Source organism: Oncorhynchus kisutch, linkage group LG16, assembly GCF_002021735.2.
Source record: "Oncorhynchus kisutch isolate 150728-3 linkage group LG16, Okis_V2, whole genome shotgun sequence".
Taxonomy (NCBI): domain Eukaryota; kingdom Metazoa; phylum Chordata; class Actinopteri; order Salmoniformes; family Salmonidae; genus Oncorhynchus; species Oncorhynchus kisutch.
Genome location: NC_034189.2, coordinates 3,714,559 through 3,737,058, shown reverse-complemented (window position 1 = coordinate 3,737,058; position 22,500 = coordinate 3,714,559). Strand labels below are relative to the sequence as shown.

At 44.0% G+C, this 22,500-nt stretch overlaps 2 protein-coding genes across 2 annotated transcripts in view; one reads left to right on the top strand and one right to left on the bottom strand.

Annotated features, from left to right (window-relative positions):
• LOC109884664 (cell wall protein DAN4) overlaps positions 1-453 on the top strand; it is a 12,077-nt gene extending 11,624 nt beyond the window's left edge. The window contains exon 6 of the mRNA XM_031791603.1: positions 50-453. Within this exon, the coding sequence (XP_031647463.1) occupies positions 50-201 (152 nt within the window). The 3' untranslated portion in view covers positions 202-453. The remainder of the gene's footprint in view (positions 1-49) is intronic.
• Positions 454-17,717: 17,264 nt separating this feature from the next.
• LOC109884661 (GRB2-associated-binding protein 1-like) overlaps positions 17,718-22,500 on the bottom strand; it is a 67,195-nt gene continuing 62,412 nt past the window's right edge. Inside the window, exons 12-14 of the mRNA XM_031793056.1 lie at positions 21,444-21,629; positions 20,007-20,117; positions 17,718-17,988 (exon numbers count right to left, since the gene is read on the bottom strand). Coding sequence (XP_031648916.1) covers positions 17,812-17,988; positions 20,007-20,117; positions 21,444-21,629 — 474 coding nt within the window. The 3' untranslated portion in view covers positions 17,718-17,811. The remainder of the gene's footprint in view (positions 17,989-20,006; positions 20,118-21,443; positions 21,630-22,500) is intronic.

Below are 22,500 nucleotides of genomic sequence, written 5' to 3'. Positions count from 1 at the left end.
CTCTGTCTCTCTGTCTCTCTGTCTCTCTGTCTGTCTCTGTCTCTAACAGAAGGAGAGAAGCAGGCTCATGGTGATAGTGATGGAGACAGCTTCAACAACTTCTGTGCCAGTGATGTCACTCCGCCCATAAAAAGGGTTGGCTTTAGCCTGGACCTCGACCTGAGTGACAAGGTGTTACTCGGCTCCAGCCCTGACCTTTGACCCTTGAGTGACAGGGTGTTACTCGGCTCCGGCCCTGACCCTTGACCCTGTATGTCCAGATAATGTCTTCACCGAGATCAAGATGTACATAGCACCTTTATTTGATCTATAAAATGTCCGAATGTAAACGGCTCCAAATCTGTTCTTACTTTCTGATACTGTAATTGATTTTAATAATGTTTTGAGCGTGACAATATCAAGAGAGCGATGTCACGTGGTTTTAGGATAATAAAAAAAGTACTTCACAGAGGACTTGACGTGGTGTCTTGATGTAATAATGTGTGTTTGGGTTGACGCGTGGAACTTAAATGACTGTCGCTCCGTAGCACTTACTTCTGTCATCGTGTAAGTGCTACGAGAGACTAGTCAAGGATCATATCACCTCCACCTTACCTGACACCTTTAGACCCACTCCAATGCTTTGAGAGACTAGTCAAGGATCATATCACCTCCACCTTACCTGACACCTTTAGACCCACTCCAATGCTTTGAGAGACTAGTCAAGGATCATATCACCTCCACCTTACCTGACACCTTTAGACCCACTCCAATGCTTTGAGAGACTAGTCAAGGATCATATCACCTCCACCTTACCTGACACCTTTAGACCCACTCCAATGCTTTGAGAGACTAGTCAAGGATCATATCACCTCCACCTTACCTGACACCTTTAGACCCACTCCAATGCTTTGAGAGACTAGTCAAGGATCATATCACCTCCACCTTACCTGACACCTTTAGACCCACTCCAATGCTTTGAGAGACTAGTCAAGGATCATATCACCTCCACCTTACCTGACACCTTTAGACCCACTCCAATGCTTTGAGAGACTAGTCAAGGATCATATCACCTCCACCTTACCTGACACCTTTAGACCCACTCCAATGCTTTGAGAGACTAGTCAAGGATCATATCACCTCCACCTTACCTGACACCTTTAGACCCACTCCAATGCTTTGAGAGACTAGTCAAGGATCATATCACCTCCACCTTACCTGACACCTTTAGACCCACTCCAATGCTTTGAGAGACTAGTCAAGGATCATATCACCTCCACCTTACCTGACACCTTTAGACCCACTCCAATGCTTTGAGAGACTAGTCAAGGATCATATCACCTCCACCTTACCTGACACCTTTAGACCCACTCCAGCTTGCATACCGCTCCTCCTCAATAGGTCCACTGACGATGCAATCGCCTCTACACTGTCCTGTCCCATCTGGACAAGAGGAATACCTATGTGAGAATGCTGTTCATTGACTATAGCTCAGCCTTCAACACCATAGTACCCTCCGAGCTCATCGTTAAGCTCAGGGTCCTGAGTCTGAAACCCCGCCCTGTGCAACTGGGTCCTGGACTTCCTGACGGGTTGCCCCCTGGTGGTGAAGGTAGGAAACAACACCTCCACTGTGCTGATCCTCAGCCCTCTCCTGTACTCCCTGTTCACTTATGACTGCGTGGCCATGCACACAACACAATCATAGTAGGCCTGATTACCAACAACGATGAGACAGCCTACAGGGAGGAGGTGAGGCCCCTGGCAGAGTGGTGCCAGGAAAATAACCTCACACTCAACGTCAACAAAAACAAAGGAGCTGATCGTGGACTTCAGGGAAACAGCAGAGGGAGCCCGGCCCTAGCCACATGTACACATACTGTATTCTATTCTACTGTATTCTATTCTACTGTATTCTATTCTACTGTATTTTATTCTACTGAAATTTCAGTCAATGCCACTTTGACACTGCTCGTCCCAATATTTACACCCTCCCTTAAATTCATTATTTTATACTTTATTTGTGTGCATTGCTAGATACTACTGCACTGTTGGAGCTGGGAGACACAAGCATTTCATTACACCCGCAATAACATCTACTTAATATGTGTATGTGACCAATAATATTTTATTTGGAGAGGTAATGTGTGTGTTCGGGTAATGTGTGGAGAGGTAATGTGTGTGTCTGGGTAATGTGTGTGTCTGGGTAATGTGTGGAGAGGTAATGTATGTGTTTGGTGTGGAGACGTAATGTTTGTGTGGAGAGGTAATGTGTGGATAGGTCATGTGTGGAGAGGTAATGTGTGGAGAAGTAATGTTGTTTGTTTGGGTAATGTGTGGAGAGGTAATGAATGTATGTGGGTAATGTGCGGAGAGGTAATGTGTGTGGTTGGTGTGGAGAGGTAATGGTTATGTGGAGAGGTAATGTGTGTGTCAGGGTAATATTTGGAGAGGTCATGTGTGTGTTTGGGTAATGTGTGGAGAGGTAATGTATGTGTTTGGTGTGGAGAGGTAATGTTTGTGTGGAGAGGTAATGTATGGTGTGTTAGGGTCATGTGTGGAGAGGTAAAGTATGTGTTTGGGCAATGTTTGGAGAGGTAATGTATGGGTTTGGGTAATGTGTGGAGAGGTAATGTATGTGTTTGGGTAATGCGTGGAGAGGTAATGTGTGTGCCCGGGTAATGTGTGGAGAGGTAATGTATGTGTTTGGTGTGGAGAGGTAATGTTTGGTGTGGAGAGGCAATGTTTGTGTGGAGAGGTAATGTATGTGTCTGGGTAATGTGTGGAGAGGTAATGTATGTGTTTGGTGTGAAGAGGTAATGTTTGTGTGGAGAGGTAATGTATGTGTCTGGGTAATTGGGGGAGAGGTAATGTGTGTGTTTGGGTAATGTGTGGAGAGGTAATGTGTGTGTTTGGGTAATGTTGGAGAGGTAATGTGTGTGTTTGGGTAATGTTCGGAGAGGTAATGTGTGTGTTTGGGTGATGTGTGGAGGTAATGTGTGTGTTTGGGTAATGTTTGGAGAGGTAATGTGTGTGTTTGGGTAATGTTTGGAGAGGTAATGTGTGTGTTTGGGTAATGTTTGGAGAGGTAATGTGTGTGTTTGGGTGATGTGTGGAGAGGTAATGTGTGTGTTTGGGTAATGCGTGGAGAGATAATGTATGTGTTTGGGTAATGTGGGGAGAGGTAATGTATGTGTTTGGGTAATGTGGGGAGGTAACGCATGTGCTTGGGTAATGTTCGGAGAGGTAATGTGTGTGTTTGGGTAATGCACTGAGAGGTAATGTATGGTGTGTTAGGGTAATGTATGTGTCTGGGCAATGTGTGGAGAGGCAATGTATGTGTTTGTGCAATGTGTGGAGAGGTAATGTATGTGTTTGGTTAATGTGCAGAGAGGTAATGTATGTGTTTGGGTAATGTTCTGAGAGGTAATGTGTGTGTTTGGGTAATGTTTGGAGAGGTAATGTGTGTGTTTGGTGTGGAGAGGCAATGTTTGTGTGGAGAGGTAATGTGTGTGTTTGGGCAATGTTTGGAGAGGTAATGTGTGTGTTTGGGTAATGTGTGGAGAGGTAATGTGTGTGTTTGGGTAATGTGTGGAGAGGTAATGTATGTGTGTGGGTAATGTGTGGAGAGGTAATGTATGTGTGGAGAGGCAATGTATGTGTCTGGGTAATGTGTGGAGAGGTAATGTATGTGTTTGGTGTGGAGAGGCAATGTTTGTGTGGAGAGGTAATGTATGTGTCTGGGTAATGTGTGGAGAGGTAATGTGAGTGTTTGGGTAATGTGTGGAGAGGTAATGTATGTGTTTGGTAATGCGCGGAGAGGTAATGTGTGTGTTTGGGTAATGTGTGGAGAGGTAATGTGTGTGTTTGGGTAATGTGTGGAGAAGTAATGTGTGTGTTTAGGTAATGTGTGGAGAGGTAATGTATGTGTGTGGGTAATGTGTGGAGAGGTAATGTATGTGTTTGGTGTGCAGAGGAAATGTTTGGTGTGGAGAGGCAATGTTTGTGTGGAGAGGTAATGTATGTGTCTGGGTAATGTTTGGAGAGGTAATGTATATGTTTGGTGTGGAGATGTAATGTTTGTGTGGCGAGGCAATGTGTGTGTGTTTGGGTAAAGTGTGGAGAGGTAATGTATGTGTTTGGGTAATGTGTGGAGGTATACGTTCAGAAGAGGCTTTACTCAGTTTGGTGGGAATTATTTTAGAGTCCCATCCTCCCTTTGTCAATCTTTGTGGCGAGAGGGAGGACTGCAAGGAAATGGTTTAGAGAGAGGGAGGGGTGGAAGGAAATGGTTTAGAGAGAGAGAGGGAGGACTGAAAGGAAATGGTTTAGAGAGAGGGAGGGGTGGACGGAAATGGTTTAGAGAGAGAGAGGGAGGACTGAAAGGAAATGGTTTAGAGAGAGGGAGGGGTGGAAGGAAATGGTTTAGAGAGAGAGAGGGAGGACTGAAAGGAAATGGTTTAGAGAGAGGGAGGGGTGGAAGGAAATGGTTTAGAGAGAGAGAGGGAGGACTGAAAGGAAATGGTTTAGAGAGAGGGAGGGGTGGAAGGAAATGGTTTAGAGAGAGAGAGGGAGGACTGAAAGGAAATGGTTTAGAGAGAGGGAGGGGTGGAAGGAAATGGTTTAGAGAGAGAGAGGGAGGACTGAAAGGAAATGGTTTGGAGAGAGGGAGGGGTGGAAGGAAATGGTTTAGAGAGAGAGAGGGAGGACTGAAAGGAAATGGTTTAGAGAGAGGGAGGGGTGGAGGGAAATGGTTTAGAGAGAGAGAGGGAGGACTGAAAGGAAATGGTTTAGAGAGAGAGAGGGAGGACTGAAAGGAAATGGTTTAGAGAGAGGAAGGGGTGGAAGGTGTCTGAAATGAGAATGTAATGTGAGGAGTGTGTTTTGAAAAGAGGAATTGAGAAAGAGAGTGATTGATGGGTGTAAAAAGATCTCATGCGTACTCTGTGTATAGTATATAAAGGTCTCAGATGTACTCTGTATATAGTATATAAAGGTCTCAGATGTACTCGGTATGTATGTATGTATATACAGTACCAGTCAAACGTTTGGACACACCTACTCATTCAAGGCTTTTTCTTAATTTTGACTATTTTCTATGTTGTAGATTAATAACACATATGGAATCATTTAGTACCAGAAACGTGTATAACAAATCAAAATATATTTTTTATTTGAGATTATTTAAAGTAGACACCCTTTGCCTTGATGACAGCTCTGCACACTCTTGACATTCTCTCAACCAGCTTCACCTGGAATGCTTTTCCAACAGTCTTGAAAGAGTTCCCACATATGCTGAGCACTTGTTGGCTGCTTTTCCTTCACTCTGTGGTCTGACTCATCCCAAACCATCTCAAATGGGTTGAGGTCGGGTGATTGTGGAGGCCAGGTCATCTGATGCAGCACTCCATCACTCTCCTCATTGGTCAAATAGCCCTTACACAGCCTGGGGGTGTGTTGAGTAATTGTCCTGTTGAAAAACAAATTATAGTCCCACTAAGCGTAAACCAGATTGAATGGCGTATCGCTGCAGAATGCTTAACTGTGCCTTAAAATCTAAATAAATCACTGACAGTGTCACCAGCAAAGCACCATCACACCTCCCCCTCCATGCATCACTGTGGGAACCACACATGCGAAGATCATCCGTTCACCTACTCTGCGTCTCACAAAGACACGGTGGTTGGAACCAAAAATCTCAAATTGGACTCATCAGATCAAAGGACAGATTTCCACTGGTCTAATGTCCATTGCTCGTGTTTCTTGGCCCAATTAAGTCTCTTCTTCTTATTGGTGTCCTTTAGTAGTGGTTTCTTTGCAGCAAGTTCTTGAAATTTTCCGGATTGACTGACCATGTCTTAAAATAATAATGGATTGTCGTTTCTCTTTGCTTATTTGAGCTGTTCTTGCCATAATATGGATTTAGTCTTTTCCCAAATAGGGCTATCTTCTGTATACCAACCCTACCTTGTCACAACACAACTGATTGGCTCAAATGCATTAAGAAGGAAAGCAATTCCACAAATTAACTTTTAACAAGGCACACCTGTTAATTGAAATGCATTTCAGGTGACTACCTCATGAAGCTGGTTGAGAGAATGCCAAGAGTGTGCAAAGCTGCCATCAAGGCTACTTTGAAGAATCTCAAATATAAAATAGATTTAGATTTGTTTAACACTTTTTTTTGGTTACTACACAATGTGTTATTTCATAGTTTTGATGTCTTCACTAGTATTCTACAATGTAGAAAATAGTAAAAAATAAAGAAAAACCCTTAAATGAGTAGGTGTGTCCAAACTTTTGACTGGTACTGTATATAAACGGAACAGTACCGGACCCAAAGTTGAACCTTGTGGGACGCCACATGTGATTTCTGTCACCAGAGGATCTTTTTAGCTTATTAGACCGTATTAGTGATTTAAATACTTGAATGGCTCACAACTTCCTCCAGCTTAATCAAGACAAGACCGAAGGGGAGGAGATTAAGGTTAATAAGGATCGGACCCCCTTTTTTCCCCTCCAATTTCAGCCTAAAATGACAGACCCAAATCGAACTGCCTGTAGCTCAGGACCTGAAGCAAGAATATGCAATATTATTGGTACCATTTGAAAGGATACACTTTGAAGTTTTTTGGAAATGGGAAATTAATGTAGGAGAATATAACACATTAGATCTGATGAAAGATAATACAAAACAGAAAAACATTTTCAATTATAATTTATTTTGCACCATCTTTGACATGCATGTGAAAGGCCAGACAGTGATGTAGGATTCTAGATGTCATTTAGATGTTGTCCACAAGATGGCAGCAGTGCGCGTGCAACGCTTCAGACCGATCCAGTGAAGAATTACATCACTACAGAATATTTTGTATCAAGTCTGACAGGAGTTTGCCCAAATGTGCTGAATTGGTCAATTTATACATTTTCAAGTACATAACTATAGAGAACATACAAAAATGCTATGGTAATAAAAAATGTAAGTTTACACAGGAATGTCATACATGATGGATCATCAGCTACAGAAATACATTCCCCTCTACAGGATCAGTGTCCCTAAACCGGGACCAGTTGTTGCTCAATATGCGATAATGTGACTGGAATGACGTTGTAAACAACCACCAACTTTCCCGGGACATAGACATGTCTTATATGGGCAGAAAGCTTAAATTATTGTTAATCTAACTGCAGTGTCGAATTTACAGTAGCTGTTACAGTGAAACAATACCATGCTATTGTTTGAGGAGAGTGCACAACAAAGCAACTGGTTTTTATCAAGGCAACTGGTTTAATACATTCACCTATGAAGGTTAATAATGTACTTAAATTCAGTAATCTTGCTCTGATTTTGTCATCCTGATGGTCCCAGAGATAAAACGCAGTGTAGTTTTGTTTGGAAAAATACATGTTTATATTCAAATGTAGGGAACTGGGTTCTACAGATTGACCCCACTGCTCTCTCTGGCTCCACACTTGGCCACATAGATGTGTGCACGTTAATGTTTTGTAAACTCAGGGCAGTAATCTGAAAATATCCTTCTTGGCCATTAAACAGAGAGACACCAGATAAACAATACAAATCTTTTTAATTCACTGACAACTTTGGTTTCCTACATGTAACATCACATCATGTATGTAACTGAATTAGTATGTAACATCACATCATGTATGTAACTGTAGTAGTATGTAACATCACAACATGTATGTAACTGTAGTAGTATGTAACATCACATCATGTATGTAACATCACAACATGTATGTAACTGTAGTAGTATGTAACATCACATCATGTATGTAACTTTAGTAGTATGTAACATGCATGCAACTTTAGTAGTATGTAACATTATGTATGTAACTGTAGTAGTATGTAACTGTAGTAGTATGTAACATCACGTATGTAACTGTAGTAGTATGTAACATCATGTATGTAACTGTAGTAGTATGTAACATCACGTATGTAACTGTAGTAGTATGTAACATCACGTATGTAACTGTAGTAGAATGTAACATGTATGTAACTGTAGTAGTATGTAACATCACGTATGTAACTGTAGTAGTATGTAACATCATGTATGTAACTGTAGTAGTATGTAACATCATGTATGTAACTGTAGTAGTATGTAACATTACGTATGTAACTGTAGTAGAATGTAACATCATGTATGTAACTAGTAGTATGTAACTGTAGTAGTATGTAACATGTATGTAACTGTAGTAGTATGTAACATCACGTATGTAACTGTAGTAGTATGTAACATCATGTATGTAACTGTAGTAGTATGTAACATCATGTATGTAACTGTAGTAGTATGTAACATCATGTATGTAACTGTAGTAGTATGTAACATGTATGTAACTGTAGTAGTATGTAACATCATGTATGTAACTGTAGTAGTATGTAACATCACGTATGTAACTGTAGTAGTATGTAACATCATGTATGTAACTGTAGTAGTATGTAACATCACATAATGTATGTAACTGTAGTAGTATGTAACATCATGTATGTAACTGTAGTAGTATGTAACATCATGTATGTAACTGTAGTAGTATGTAACATCATGTATGTAACTGTAGTAGTATGTAACATCATGTATGTAACTGTAGTAGTATGTAACATCATGTATGTAACTGTAGTAGTATGTAACATCACATAATGTATGTAACTGTAGTAGTATGTAACATCACGTAATGTATGTAACTGTAGTAGTATGTAACATGTATGTAACTGTAGTAGTATGTAACATCACGTATGTAACATCATGTATGTAACTGGTAGTATGTAACATCACATTATGTATGTAACTGTAGTAGTATGTAACATCACAACATGTATGCAACTGTAGTAGTATGTAACATCATGTATGTAACTATGCTAGAATGTAACATCACCATATGTATGTAACTGTAGTAGTATGTAACATCATGTATGTAACTGTAGTAGTATGTAACATGTATGTAACTGTGGTAGTATGTAACATCATGTATCTAACATCACATCATGTATGTAACTGTAGTAGTATGTAACATCACAACATGTATGTAAATGCATTAGTATGTAACTTCATGAATGTAATTGTAGGAGTACGCAACATCATGTATGTAACTGTGGTAGTATGTAACATCATGTATGTAACTGTAGTAGTATGTAACTGTGGTAGTATGTAACATCATGTATGTAACTGTGGTAGTATGTAACATCATGTATGTAACTGTGGTAGTATGTAACATCATGTATGCAACTGTGGTAGAATGTAACATCATGTAAGTAACTGTGGTAGTATGTAACATCATGTATGTAACTGTGGTAGAATGTAACATCACATTATGTATGTAACTCTAATAGTATGTAACATCATGTATGTAACTGTAGTAGTATGTAACATCACATTGTGTATGTAACTTTAGTGGTATGTAACATCACATTATGTATGTAACTGTAGTGGTATGTAACATCATGTATGGAACTGGTAGTATGTAACATCACATTATGTATGTAACTGTAGTAGTATGTAACATCACCTTATGTATGTAACTGTAGTAGTATGTAACATGTATGTAACTGTGGTAGTATGTAACATGTATGTAACTGTGGTAGTATGTAACATCATGTATGTAACATCACATCGTGTATGTAACTGTAGTAGTTTGTAACATCATGTATGTAACTGTAGTAGTATGTAAGATGTATGTAACTGTGGTAGTATGTAACATCATGTATGTAACATCACATCATGTATGTAACTGTAGTAGTTTGTAACATCATGTATGTAACTGGTAGTATGTAAAATCACATTATGTATGTAACTGTAGTAGTATGTAACATCACAACATGTATGTAACTGTGGTAGAATGTAACATCATGTATGTAACATCACATCATGTATGTAACTGTAGTAGTATGTAACATCACATCATGTATATAACTGTGGTAGAATGTAACATCATGTATGTAACATCACATCATGTATGTAACTGTGGTAGAATGTAACATCATGTATGTAACTGTGGTAGTATGTAACATCATGTATGTAACTGTGGTAGTATGTAACATCACATCATGTATGTAACTGTGGTAGTATGTAACATCATGTATGTAACTGTGGTAGTATGTAACATCATGTATGTAACATCACATCATGTATGTAACTGTGGTAGAATGTAACATCATGTATGTAACTGTGGTAGTATGTAACATCATGTATGTAACTGTGGTAGTATGTAACATCACATCATGTATGTAACTGTGGTAGTATGTAACATCATGTATGTAACTGTGGTAGTATGTAACATCATGTATGTAACTGTGGTAGTATGTAACATCATGTATGTAACATCACATCATGTATGTAACTGTAGTAGTATGTAACATCACATCATGTATATAACTGTGGTAGAATGTAACATCATGTATGTAACATCACATCATGTATGTAACTGTAGTAGTATGTAACATCACATCATGTATGTAACTGTGGTAGAATGTAACATCATGTATGTAACTGTAGTAGCATGTAACATCATGTATGTAACTGAGCGTCTCTGTGACGCAGTCTACAGTCTACTACAGTGAGATGCAGTCTACAGTCTACTACAGTGAGATACAGTCTACTACAGTGAGATGCAGTCTACTACAGTGAGATGCAGTCTACTACAGTGAGATACAGTCTACTACAGTGAGATGCAGTCTACTACAGTGAGATACAGTCTACTACAGTGAGATGCAGTCTACTACAGTGAGATACAGTCTACTACAGTGAGATGCAGTCTACTACAGTGAGATGCAGTCTACTACAGTGAGATGCAGTCTACTACAGTGAGATGCCTTCTACAGTCTACTAGAGTGAGATGAAGCCTACAGTCTACTACAGTGAGATACAGTGAGATGCAGTCTACAGTCTACTAGAGTGAGATGCAGTCTACTACAGTGAGATGCCGTCTACAGTCTACTAGAGTGAGATGCAGCCTACAGTCTACTACAGTGAGATGCCGTCTACAGTCTACTACAGTGAGATGCCGTCTACAGTCTACTACAGTGAGATGCAGTCTACAGTCTACTACAGTGAGATGCAGTCTACAGTCTACTACAGTGAGATGCAGTCTACTACAGTGAGATGCAGCCTACAGTCTACTACAGTGAGATGCAGCCTACAGTCTACTACAGTGAGATGCAGCCTACAGTCTACTACAGTGAGATGCAGTCTACAGTCTACTACAGTGAGATGCAGTCTACAGTCTACTACAGTGAGATACAGTTTACAGTCGACTACAGTGAGATGCAGTCTACAGTCTACAGTCTACTACAGTGAGATGCAGTCTACAGTCTACAGTCTACTACAGTGAGATACAGCCTACAGTCTACTACAGTGAGATGCAGTCTACAGTCTACTACAGTGAGATGCAGCCTACAGTGTACTACAGTGAGATGCAGTCTACTACAGTGAGATGCAGTCTACAGCCTACTGCAGTGAGATGCAGTCTACTACAGTGAGATGCGGTCTACAGTCTACTACAGTGAGATGCAGTCTACTACAGTGAGATGCGGTCTACAGTCTACTACAGTGAGATGCAGTCTACAGCCTACTGCAGTGAGATGCAGCCTACAGTCTACTAGAGTGAGATGCAGTCTACAGTCTACTGCAGTGAGATGCAGCCTACTGTCTACTAGAGTGAGATGCAGCCTACAGTCTACTAGAGTGAGAAGCAGTCTACAGTCTACTACAGTGAGATGCAGCCTACAGTCTACTACAGTGAGATGCAGCCTACAGTCTACTACAGTGAGATGCAGCCTACAGTCTACTACAGTGAGATGCAGCCTACAGTCTACGGCAGACCACTGACTCCAACACATTGAGGACCACTGACTCCAACACATTGAGGACCACCACACTCCAACACATTGAGGACCACTGACTCCAACACATTGAGGACCACTGACTCCAACACATTGAGGACCACCACACTCCAACACATTGAGGACCACTGACTCCAACACATTGAGGACCACCACACTTCAACACATTGAGGACCACCACACTCCAACACATTGAGGACCACTGACTCCAACACATTGAGGACCACCACACTCCAACACATTGAGGACCACTGACTCCAACACATTGAGGACCACCACACTCCAACACATTGAGGACCACTGACTTCAACACATTGAGGACCACCACACTTCAACACATTGAGGACCACCACACTTCAACACATTGAGGACCACTGACTCCAACACATTGAGGACCACTGACTCCAACACATTGAGGACCACCACACTCCAACACATTGAGGACCACTGACTCCAACACATTGAGGACCACCACACTCCAATACATTGAGGACCACTGACTCCAACACATTGAGGACCACTGACTCCAACACATTGAGGACCACCACATTCCAACACATTGAGGACCACTGACTCCAACACATTGAGGACCACTGACTCCAACACATTGAGGACCACCACACTCCAACACATTGAGGACCACTGACTCCAACACATTGAGGACCACCACACTCCAACACATTGAGGACCGCCACACTCCAACACATTGAGGACCACCACACTCCAACACATTGAGGACCACTGACTCCAACACATTGAGGACCACTGACTCCAACACATTGAGGACCACTGACTCCAACACATTGAGGACCACCACACTCCAACACATTGAGGACCACTGACTCCAACACATTGAGGACCACCACACTCCAACACATTGAGGACCGCCACACTCCAACACATTGAGGACCACTGACTCCAACACATTGAGGACCGCCACACTCCAACACATTGAGGACCACCACACTCCAACACATTGAGGACCACTGACTCCAACACATTGAGGACCACCACACTCCAACACATTGAGGACCACTGACTCCAACACATTGAGGACCACTGACTCCAACACATTGAGGACCACCACACTCCAACACATTGAGGACCACTGACTCCAACACATTGAGGAGCACTGACTCCAACACATTGAGGAGCACTGACTCCAACACATTGAGGACAACTGACTCCAACACATTGAGGACCACTGACTCCAACACATTGAGGACCACCACACTCCAACACATTGAGGACCGCCACACTCCAACACATTGAGGACCACTGACTCCAACACATTGAGGACCACCACACTCCAACACATTGAGGACCACCAAACTCCAACACATTGAGGACCACTGACTCCAACACATTGAGGACCACCACACTCCAACACATTGAGGACCACCACACTCCAACACATTGAGGACCACTGACTCCAACACATTGAGGACCACTGACTCCAACACATTGAGGACCACTGACTCCAACACATTGAGGACCACTGACTCCAACACATTGAGGACCACCACACTCCAACACATTGAGGACCGCCACACTCCAACACATTGAGGACCACTGACTCCAACACATTGAGGACCACCACACTCCAACACATTGAGGACCACCACACTCCAACACATTGAGGACCACTGACTCCAACACATTGAGGACCACCACACTCCAACACATTGAGGACCACCACACTCCAACACATTGAGGACCACTGACTCCAACACATTGAGGACCACTGACTCCAACACATTGAGGACCACTGACTCCAACACATTGAGGACCACTGACTCCAACACATTGAGGACCACTGACTCCAACACATTGAGGACCACTGACTCCAACACATTGAGGACCACTGACTCCAACACATTGAGGACCACTGACTCCAACACATTGAGGACCACTGACTCCAACACATTGAGGACCACCACACTCCAACACATTGAGGACCACTGACTCCAACACATTGAGGACCACCACACTCCAACACATTGAGGACCACTGACTCCAACACATTGAGGACCACCACACTCCAACACATTGAGGACCACTGACTCCAACACATTGAGGACCACTGACTCCAACACATTGAGGACCACCACACTCCAACACATTGAGGACCACTGACTCCAACACATTGAGGACCACTGACTCCAACACATTGAGGACCACCACACTCCAACACATTGAGGACCACTGACTCCAACACATTGAGGACCGCCACACTCCAACACATTGAGGACCACTGACTCCAACACATTGAGGACCACCACACTCCAACACATTGAGGACCACTGACTCCAACACATTGAGGACCACTGACTCCAACACATTGAGGACCACCACACTCCAACACATTGAGGACCGCCACACTCCAACACATTGAGGACCACTGACTCCAACACATTGAGGACCACTGACTCCAACACATTGAGGACCACTGACTCCAACACATTGAGGACCACTGACTCCAACACATTGAGGACCACTGACTCCAACACATTGAGGACCACTGACTCCAACACATTGAGGACCACTGACTCCAACACATTGAGGACCACTGACTCCAACACATTGAGGACCACTGACTCCAACACATTGAGGACCACCACACTCCAACACATTGAGGACCACTGACTCCAACACATTGAGGACCACTGACTCCAACACATTGAGGACCACTGACTCCAACACATTGAGGACCACTGACTCCAACACATTGAGGACCACTGACTCCAACACATTGAGGACCACTGACTCCAACACATTGAGGACCACTGACTCCAACACATTGAGGACCACTGACTCCAACACATTGAGGACCACCACACTCCAACACATTGAGGACCACTGACTCCAACACATTGAGGACCACTGACTCCAACACATTGAGGACCACTGACTCCAACACATTGAGGACCACTGACTCCAACACATTGAGGACCACTGACTCCAACACATTGAGGACCACCACACTCCAACACATTGAGGACCACTGACTCCAACACATTGAGACCACTGACTCCAACACATGAGGACCCACTGACTCCAACACATGGAGGACCACTGACTCCAACACATTGAGGACCACTGACTCCAACACATTGAGGACCACTGACTCCAACACATTTGAGGACCACTGACTCCAACACATTGAGGACCACTGACTCCAACACCATGAGGACCACTGACTCCAACACATTGAGGACCACCACACTCCAACACATTGAGACCAACTGACTCCAACACATTGAGGACCACTGACTCCAACACATTGAGGACCACTGACTCCAACACATTGAGGACCACTGACTCCAACACATTGAGGACCACCACACTCCAAACACATTGAAGGGGACCCACTGACCTCCAACACATGAGGGACCACTGACTCCAACACATTGAGGACCACTGACTCCAACACATTGAGGACCACTGACTCCAACACATTGAGACCACTGACTCCAAACACATTGAGGGACCACTGGACTCCAACACATTGAGGACCACTGACTCCAACACATTGAGGACCACTGACTCCAACACATTGAGGACCACTGACTCCAACACATTGAGGACCACTGACTCCAACACATTGAGGACCACTGACTCCAACACATTGAGGACCACTGACTCCAACACATTGAGGACCACTGACTCCAACACATTGAGGACCACTGACTCCAACACATTGAGGACCACTGACTCCAACACATTGAGGACCACTGACTCCAACACATTGAGGACCACTGACTCCAACACATTGAGGACCACTGACTCCAACACATTGAGGACCACTGACTCCAACACATTGAGGACCACTGACTCCAACACATTGAGGACCACTGACTCCCGTTTAAAGACTTGTTGCTTTTAGCCTGAAATCATTTGTTTAGAGGATGGAGAAGACTGAGGATTCTGTGCACCATGGTCACAGGGGTCTATCACCGCCTTCAGTAGCCCCGTATCCTTGAGTCGTACTTCTGTGTTGTACGAACGTGTGCATTCCATGTCGGAAAGGGAAGGGGAAACTTCTGGAAGTCACTGTTGGAAGTCCACTGTTGGAAGTCACTGTTGGAAGTCACTGTAGGAAGTCACTGTTGGAAGTCACTGTTGGAAGTCACTGTAGGAAGTCACTGTTGGAAGTCACTGTAGGAAGTCACTGTTGGAAGTTAGTTGGAAGTCACTGTTGGAAGTCACTGTTGGAAGTCACTGTTGGAAGTCACTGTTGGAAGTCACTGTTGGAAACTACTGTTGGAAGTCACTGTTGGAAGTCACTGTTGGAAGTCACAGTTGGAAGTCACTGTTGGAAGTCACTGTAGGAAGTCACTGTTGGAAGTCACTGTTGGAAGTCACTGTAGGAAGTCACTGTAGGAAGTCACTGTTGGAAGTCACTGTTGGAAGTCACTGTTGGAAGTCACTGTAGGAAGTCACTGTAGGAAGTCACTGTTGGAAGTCACTGTTGGAAGTCACTGTAGGAAGTCACTGTAGGAAGTCACTGTTGGAAGTCACTGTAGGAAGTCACTGTTGGAAGTCACTGTTGGAAGTCACTGTAGGAAGTCACTGTAGGAAGTCACTGTAGGATGTCACTGTTGGAAGTCACTGTAGGAAGTCACTGTAGGAAGTCACTGTAGGAAGTCACTGTTGGAAGTCACTGTTGGAAGTCACTGTAGGAAGTCACTGTTGGAAGTCACTGTTGGAAGTCACTGTTGGAAGTCACTGTAGGAAGTCACTGTAGGAAGTCACTGTAGGAAGTCACTGTTGGAAGTCACTGTAGGAAGTCACTGTTGGAAACTACTGTTGGAAGTCACTGTAGGAAGTCACTGTAGGAAGTCACTGTTGGAAGTCACTGTTGGAAGTCACTGTTGGAAGTCACTGTAGGAAGTCACTGTAGGAAGTCACTGTAGGAAGTCACTGTTGGAAACTACTGTTGGAAGTCACTGTAGGAAGTCACTGTTGGAAGTCACTGTTGGAAGTCACTGTAGGAAGTCACTGTTGGAAGTCACTGTTGGAAGTCACTGTTGGAAGTCACTGTAGGAAGTCACTGTAGGAAGTCACTGTTGGAAGTCACTGTAGGAAGTCACTGTAGGAAGTCACTGTAGGAAGTCACTGTTGGAAGTCACTGTTGGAAACTACTGTTGGAACTCACTGTTGGAAGTCACTGTTGGAAGTCACTGTAGGAAGTCACTGTTTCTTTAAGAACGTGTACAGTGAGTCCCAGAGGAGGAGGAGGAGGAGGAGGAGGAGGAGGAGGAGGAGGAGGAGGAGGAGGAGGAGGAGGAGGAGGAGGACGACGACTGTATGGACATTATATCTGAATGACACATTTTGTGTCCAACCTGTCACTCAATCATTTGAACTTTCTTACTATTTTTATATAAAGGACATACAACTAACCCTGAGGGGGCTGAGCCCCCTTTTACCTCCTCGTGGAGCCGGGTACGCTTGGAGAGGTGTGTGTGTGTGTGGGGGGGGGGGGGGGGGGGGCATGCGTTGGCAAAGCTGTGAGTGTATATAGTGGTCATTTGGGTCATTTAGTGGGTGTCTCACTCTGTAGTTTTCCGTGTATGTGTGTCTGTTCAGTGTGTGTGTCTATTCAGTGTGTGTGTCTGTTCAGTGTGTGTGTCTGTTCAGTGTGTGTCTGTTCAGTGTGTGTCTGTTCAGTGTGTGTGTCTGTTCAGTGTGTGTCTGTTCAGTGTGTGTCTGTTCAGTGTGTGTCTGTTCAGTGTGTGTGTCTGTGTGTATCTGTTCAGTGTGTGTATCTGTTTAGTGTGTGTGTCTGTGTGTATCTGTTCAGCGTGTGTGTCTGTTTAGTGTGCGTGTCTGTGTGTATCTGTTCAGTGTGTGTGTCTGTTTAGTGTGTGTATCTGTTCAGTGTGTGTCTGTGTGTATCTGTTCAGTGTATGTGTGACTGTTTAGTGTGTCTGTGTATCTGTTCATTGTGTGTCTGTTCAGTGTGTGTGCGTGTGTTATTTGTCCTTCTCAGTAGACTGTCTCCCGTCGTGCCACGCCTCCCTGGTACTTTTCAGAGCTCTGGTTCTCTCAGGATCAACGACCACATAGTCCACACGCTCACGTGCACGCTCTCCTTCACGTGCACGCTCACCTTCGCCCGAACCCATCGAGCCACCCAACACACTCTTTTTCTGAAAACAAAAAGACAGGATGGATTTTTATTCTAAAACAGAGACTTTTATTTTGAAACACAAAAGTGGGACTTTTATTCTTAAACAAGTATTTTTTTGTGCGTTCTTATTTTGAAACAGAACTAACCTGGTAAATGAGCTAACCTGGTAAATGAGCTAACCTGGTAAATGAGCTAACCTGGTAAATGACCTAACCTGGTAAATGAACTAGCCTGGTAAATGAGCTAACCTGGTAAATGAACTAGCCTGGTAAATGAACTAACCTGGTAAATGAGCTAACCTGGTAAATGAACTAACCTGGTAAATGAACTAACCTGGTAAATCTATCCTGCACCTTAGAGACCGCTGCCCTATCTGTGGATCTGTTGGGGCCTTACGCGAATTGAAGTGGGTCTCGGGATGATGGTGTACCTTGTGTAGTATGGCGCCGGAGGGGATGGCTGCCGTTTTACGTGATCCTAAACAATTGTGCTATTTTGTGTTGTTTTTTTTCGCACTTGCTTGTAACTTATTTTGTACATGCTACAACAGTCTATAGAGCTTCTGGATATCAGAACAGTCACCGCGAACTGGAAGATTCTTCTTTCTTTAACGAGTCCGACGCAAAGGATATACTGCTTCTCCAAGACCAGGTCCAAATCCCCGTCATTCGCGAGAAGAAAAGACGGAGATCGGGTTGCCTTGTGAGAATTCATTGTGAGTGGGTAAGCCGCCTCTACCATCCATTCTATTGGCCAACGTGCAATCACTGGAGAATAAATCTCCCCTTGAGACTCTCCTACCAACGGGACATTAAAAACTGTAATATCTTATGTTTCACAGAGTCGTGGCTGAACGACGACACAGATAATATACAGTTGGCTGGGTTTTCCGTGCAGGACAGAACAGCTACATCTGGTAAGACGAGGGGTGGAGGTGTGTGTCTATTTGTCAATAACAACTAGTGCACAATGTCGAATAATAGGGGGCCTCGGGGTATTGCCCGCCTGAGGTAGAATACCTCATGATAAGCTGTAGAACACACTATCTACCAAGAGAGTTTTCATCTATATTTTTCATAGCTGTCTATTTACCACCACAAACCCATGCTGGCATTAAGACCCCACTCGATGAGCTGTATAAGGCCATAAGCAAACAAGAAATGCACATCCAGAGGCATTGCTCCTAGAGGCGGTGCTCTCCTAGAGGCGGTGCTCCTAGAGGCGGTGCTCCTAGAGGCATTGCTCCTAGAGGCGGTGCTCCTAGAGGCGGTGCTCCTAGAGGCGGTGCTCTCCTAGAGGCGGTGCTCCTAGAGGCGGTGCTCCTAGGGGCGGTGCTCTCCTAGAGACTGTGCTCCTAGAGGCGGTGCGCTCCTAGAGGCGGTGCGCTCCTAGAGGCGGTGCTCTCCTAGAGACGGTGCTCCTAGAGGCGTGCTCCCAACCAGAAGCCACGGATTACAGGCAACATTCGGACAGAGCTAAAGGCTAGAGCTGCAGGTTTAAAGGAGTGGGACACTAATCTGGACGCTTATAAGAAATCCCGCTATGCCCTCAGACGAACCATCAAACATGCAAAGAGTCAATACAGATTGAATCCTTATGCAACCGGCTCTGATGCTCGTCGGATGTGGCAGGGCTTGAAAACTATTACGGACTACCAAGGGAAACCCAGCCGCGAGCTGCCAGTGACGGGAGCCTATCAGACGAGCTAAATGCCTTTTATGATCGCTTTGAGGCAAGCAACACTGAAGCATGCATGAGAGCCCCAGCTGTTCCGGACGACTGTCTGATCACGCTCTCAAGAAGCCAATGTGAGCAAGACCTTTAAACAGGTCAACATTCACTAGGCCGCTGGGCCAGACGGATTACCAGGACGTGTACACAGAGCATGTGTTGACCAACTGGTAAGTGTCATTTTCAACCTCTCCCTGACTGAGTCTGTAATACCTACATGTTTCAAGCAGACCACCATAGTCCCTGTGCCCAAGAACGCATGGGTAACTATCGCCCCGTAGCCCTCACATTGGTAGATTGTCTTACCTGTCGTGGGGGTGTGGCCACTCTACCAGTGTGTAAGTCCAGGTCCAGGTACTCAACCTGTTTGTCCCCTCTAGGCCTCCGTAAGACCATGGGGTTGTCCCCACGCAGGGTCTGGAACACACACACACACCCACACACACACAGAAGTCCAGAAATCGACACAAGAATAGTAAACAAACACAATTTTGACCAACTGGGGACATTTAGTTAATCCCCACAAGGTCCAATGCTATTTCTATTTCTAGGGAGTTTAGTGTTAAGGCTGGATTTAGTTTTAGGGTTAGCATTAGGTTTATGGTTAGGAGCTAGGGTTAGGTTTAGGGTATAGGTTTAGGGTAAGGGTACGGGCTAGGTTTAGGGTATAGGTTTAGGGTATAGGTTTAGGTTTAGGGTAAGGGTACGGGCTAGGTTTAGGGTTAGGTTTAGGGTAAGGGTACGGGCTAGGTTTAGGGTTAGGTTTAGGGTTAGGAGCTAGGGTTAGGTTTAGGGTTAGGTTTAGGGTAAGGGTACGGGCTAGGATTAGGGTTAGGAGCTAGGGTTAGGAGCTAGGGTTAGGTTTAGGGTAAGGGTACGGGCTAGGATTAGGGTTAGGTTTAGGGTAAGGGTACGGGCTAGGATTAGGGTTAGGTTTAGGGTTAGGTTTAGGGTTTAGGGTAAGGGTACGGGCTAGGTTGGCTAAGGCTGGATTTAGTTTTAGGGTTAGCATTAGGTTTATGGTTAGGAGCTAGGGTTAGGTTTAGGGTATAGATTTAGGGTATAGGTTTAGGGTATAGGTTTAGGGTATAGGTTTAGGGTATAGGTTTAGGGTAAGGAGCTAGGGTTAGGAGCTAGGGTTAGGAGCTAGGGTTAGGTTTAGGGTATAGGTTTAGGGTATAGGTTTAGGGTAAGGGTACGGGCTAGGTTTAGGGTTAGGTTTAGGGTATAGGTTTAGGGTAAGGGTACGGGCTAGGTTTAGGGTTAGGTTTAGGGTATAGGTTTAGGGTAAGGGTACGGGCTAGGTTTAGGGTTAGGGTAAGGGTACGGGCTAGGTTTAGGGTTAGGTTTAGGGTAAGGGTACGGGCTAGGATTAGGGTTAGGTTTAGGGTATAGGTTAGGTTTAGGGTAAGGGTTAGGGTACGGGCTAGGATTAGGGTTAGGGGTTAGGTTTAGGGTGAGGGTACGGGCTAGGTTTAGGGTCAAGGGTTAGGGTTAGGTTTAGGGTATAGGTTAGGGTTAGGGTAAGGGTATGGGCTAGGATTAGGGTTAAGGGTTAGGGTTAGGTTTAGGGTATAGGTTAGGTTTAGGGTTAGGTTTAGGGTAAGGGTACGGGCTAGGTTTAGGGTTAGGGGTTAGGGAAAATAAGATTTTGAATGGGACTGAATTGTGTGTTAGTTGTACAAGACTGTGTGTATGTGTGTGTGTGTGTACGTTATGTGTGCGTGTGTGAATCTAACATACCGACACGACGGTGGCGAGGGCTATGTTGGAGGTTGTCATGGCAACGTAATTGTCGTCTGGGTCGTCCGAGTCTGAGCTGGAGGCAGAGCTTTGGCAGGTGGAGGGTCTATCGGACGGACACGTGTAGCAGCTGGACGGACTGACACACATAAACAAAAGGTGAGGACTTTTATTCTGAAACACCAACTTTTATTTTGAAAACAAACATACAGACCATTGGGTATAGGGTGTTCCCTCACTGCTCTAGAGTGCAGGAAAAAAACGTGTCAATTCAAGACAGTGGTACTAAATGAATACCAAAACCAATGCACCATTTAATTTCACATACAATTATTAATTAGATTCTACAATATTATAACCTTAATATGCTTGTACTTAACAGTATTGATGAAATAGGAGTCTTATTTTGTGAACATTATTGTATCTCTTCTATATTTTGAAGTGTTTTTAAATATATATATATATACATATTGAAAAAGTATTTTATATATATAGAGATTCAGAGAGAGAGAGAGAGAGAGAGAGAGAGAGAGAGAGAGAGAGAGAGAGAGAGAGAGAGAGAGAGAGAGAGAGAGAGAGAGAGAGAGAGAGAGAGAGAGAAGAGAGAGAGAGAGAGACAGAGAGAGAGAGAGAGACAAGACAGAGAGAGACATAGAGAGAGAGAGAGACATAGAGAGCCAGAGAGAGATAGAGGAGAGAGAGGAGAGAGAGAGAAGACATAAGATAGAGTGAGAGAGAGCAGAGAAGAGAAATGAGAGAGAGAGAGAGAGAGAGAGAGGAGAGATAGAGAGAGAGAGAGAGAGAGAGAGAGATAGAGGACCGAGAGAGAGGAGACCGAGAGAGAGACAGAGAGAGAGAGAGAGAGAGAGAGAGACATAGATATAGAGATAGAGAGATCGAGAGAGAGAGAGAGAGAGAGAGAGAGAGAGAGAGAGAGGAGAGAGAGAGGAGACAAGAGAGACATAGAGAGAGAGGAGAGAGAGAGAGTAGAGCAAGAGAGAGAGCAGAGAGAGAGAGGAGAGAGAGAGAGAGACAGAGAGAGAGACAGAGAGAGAGA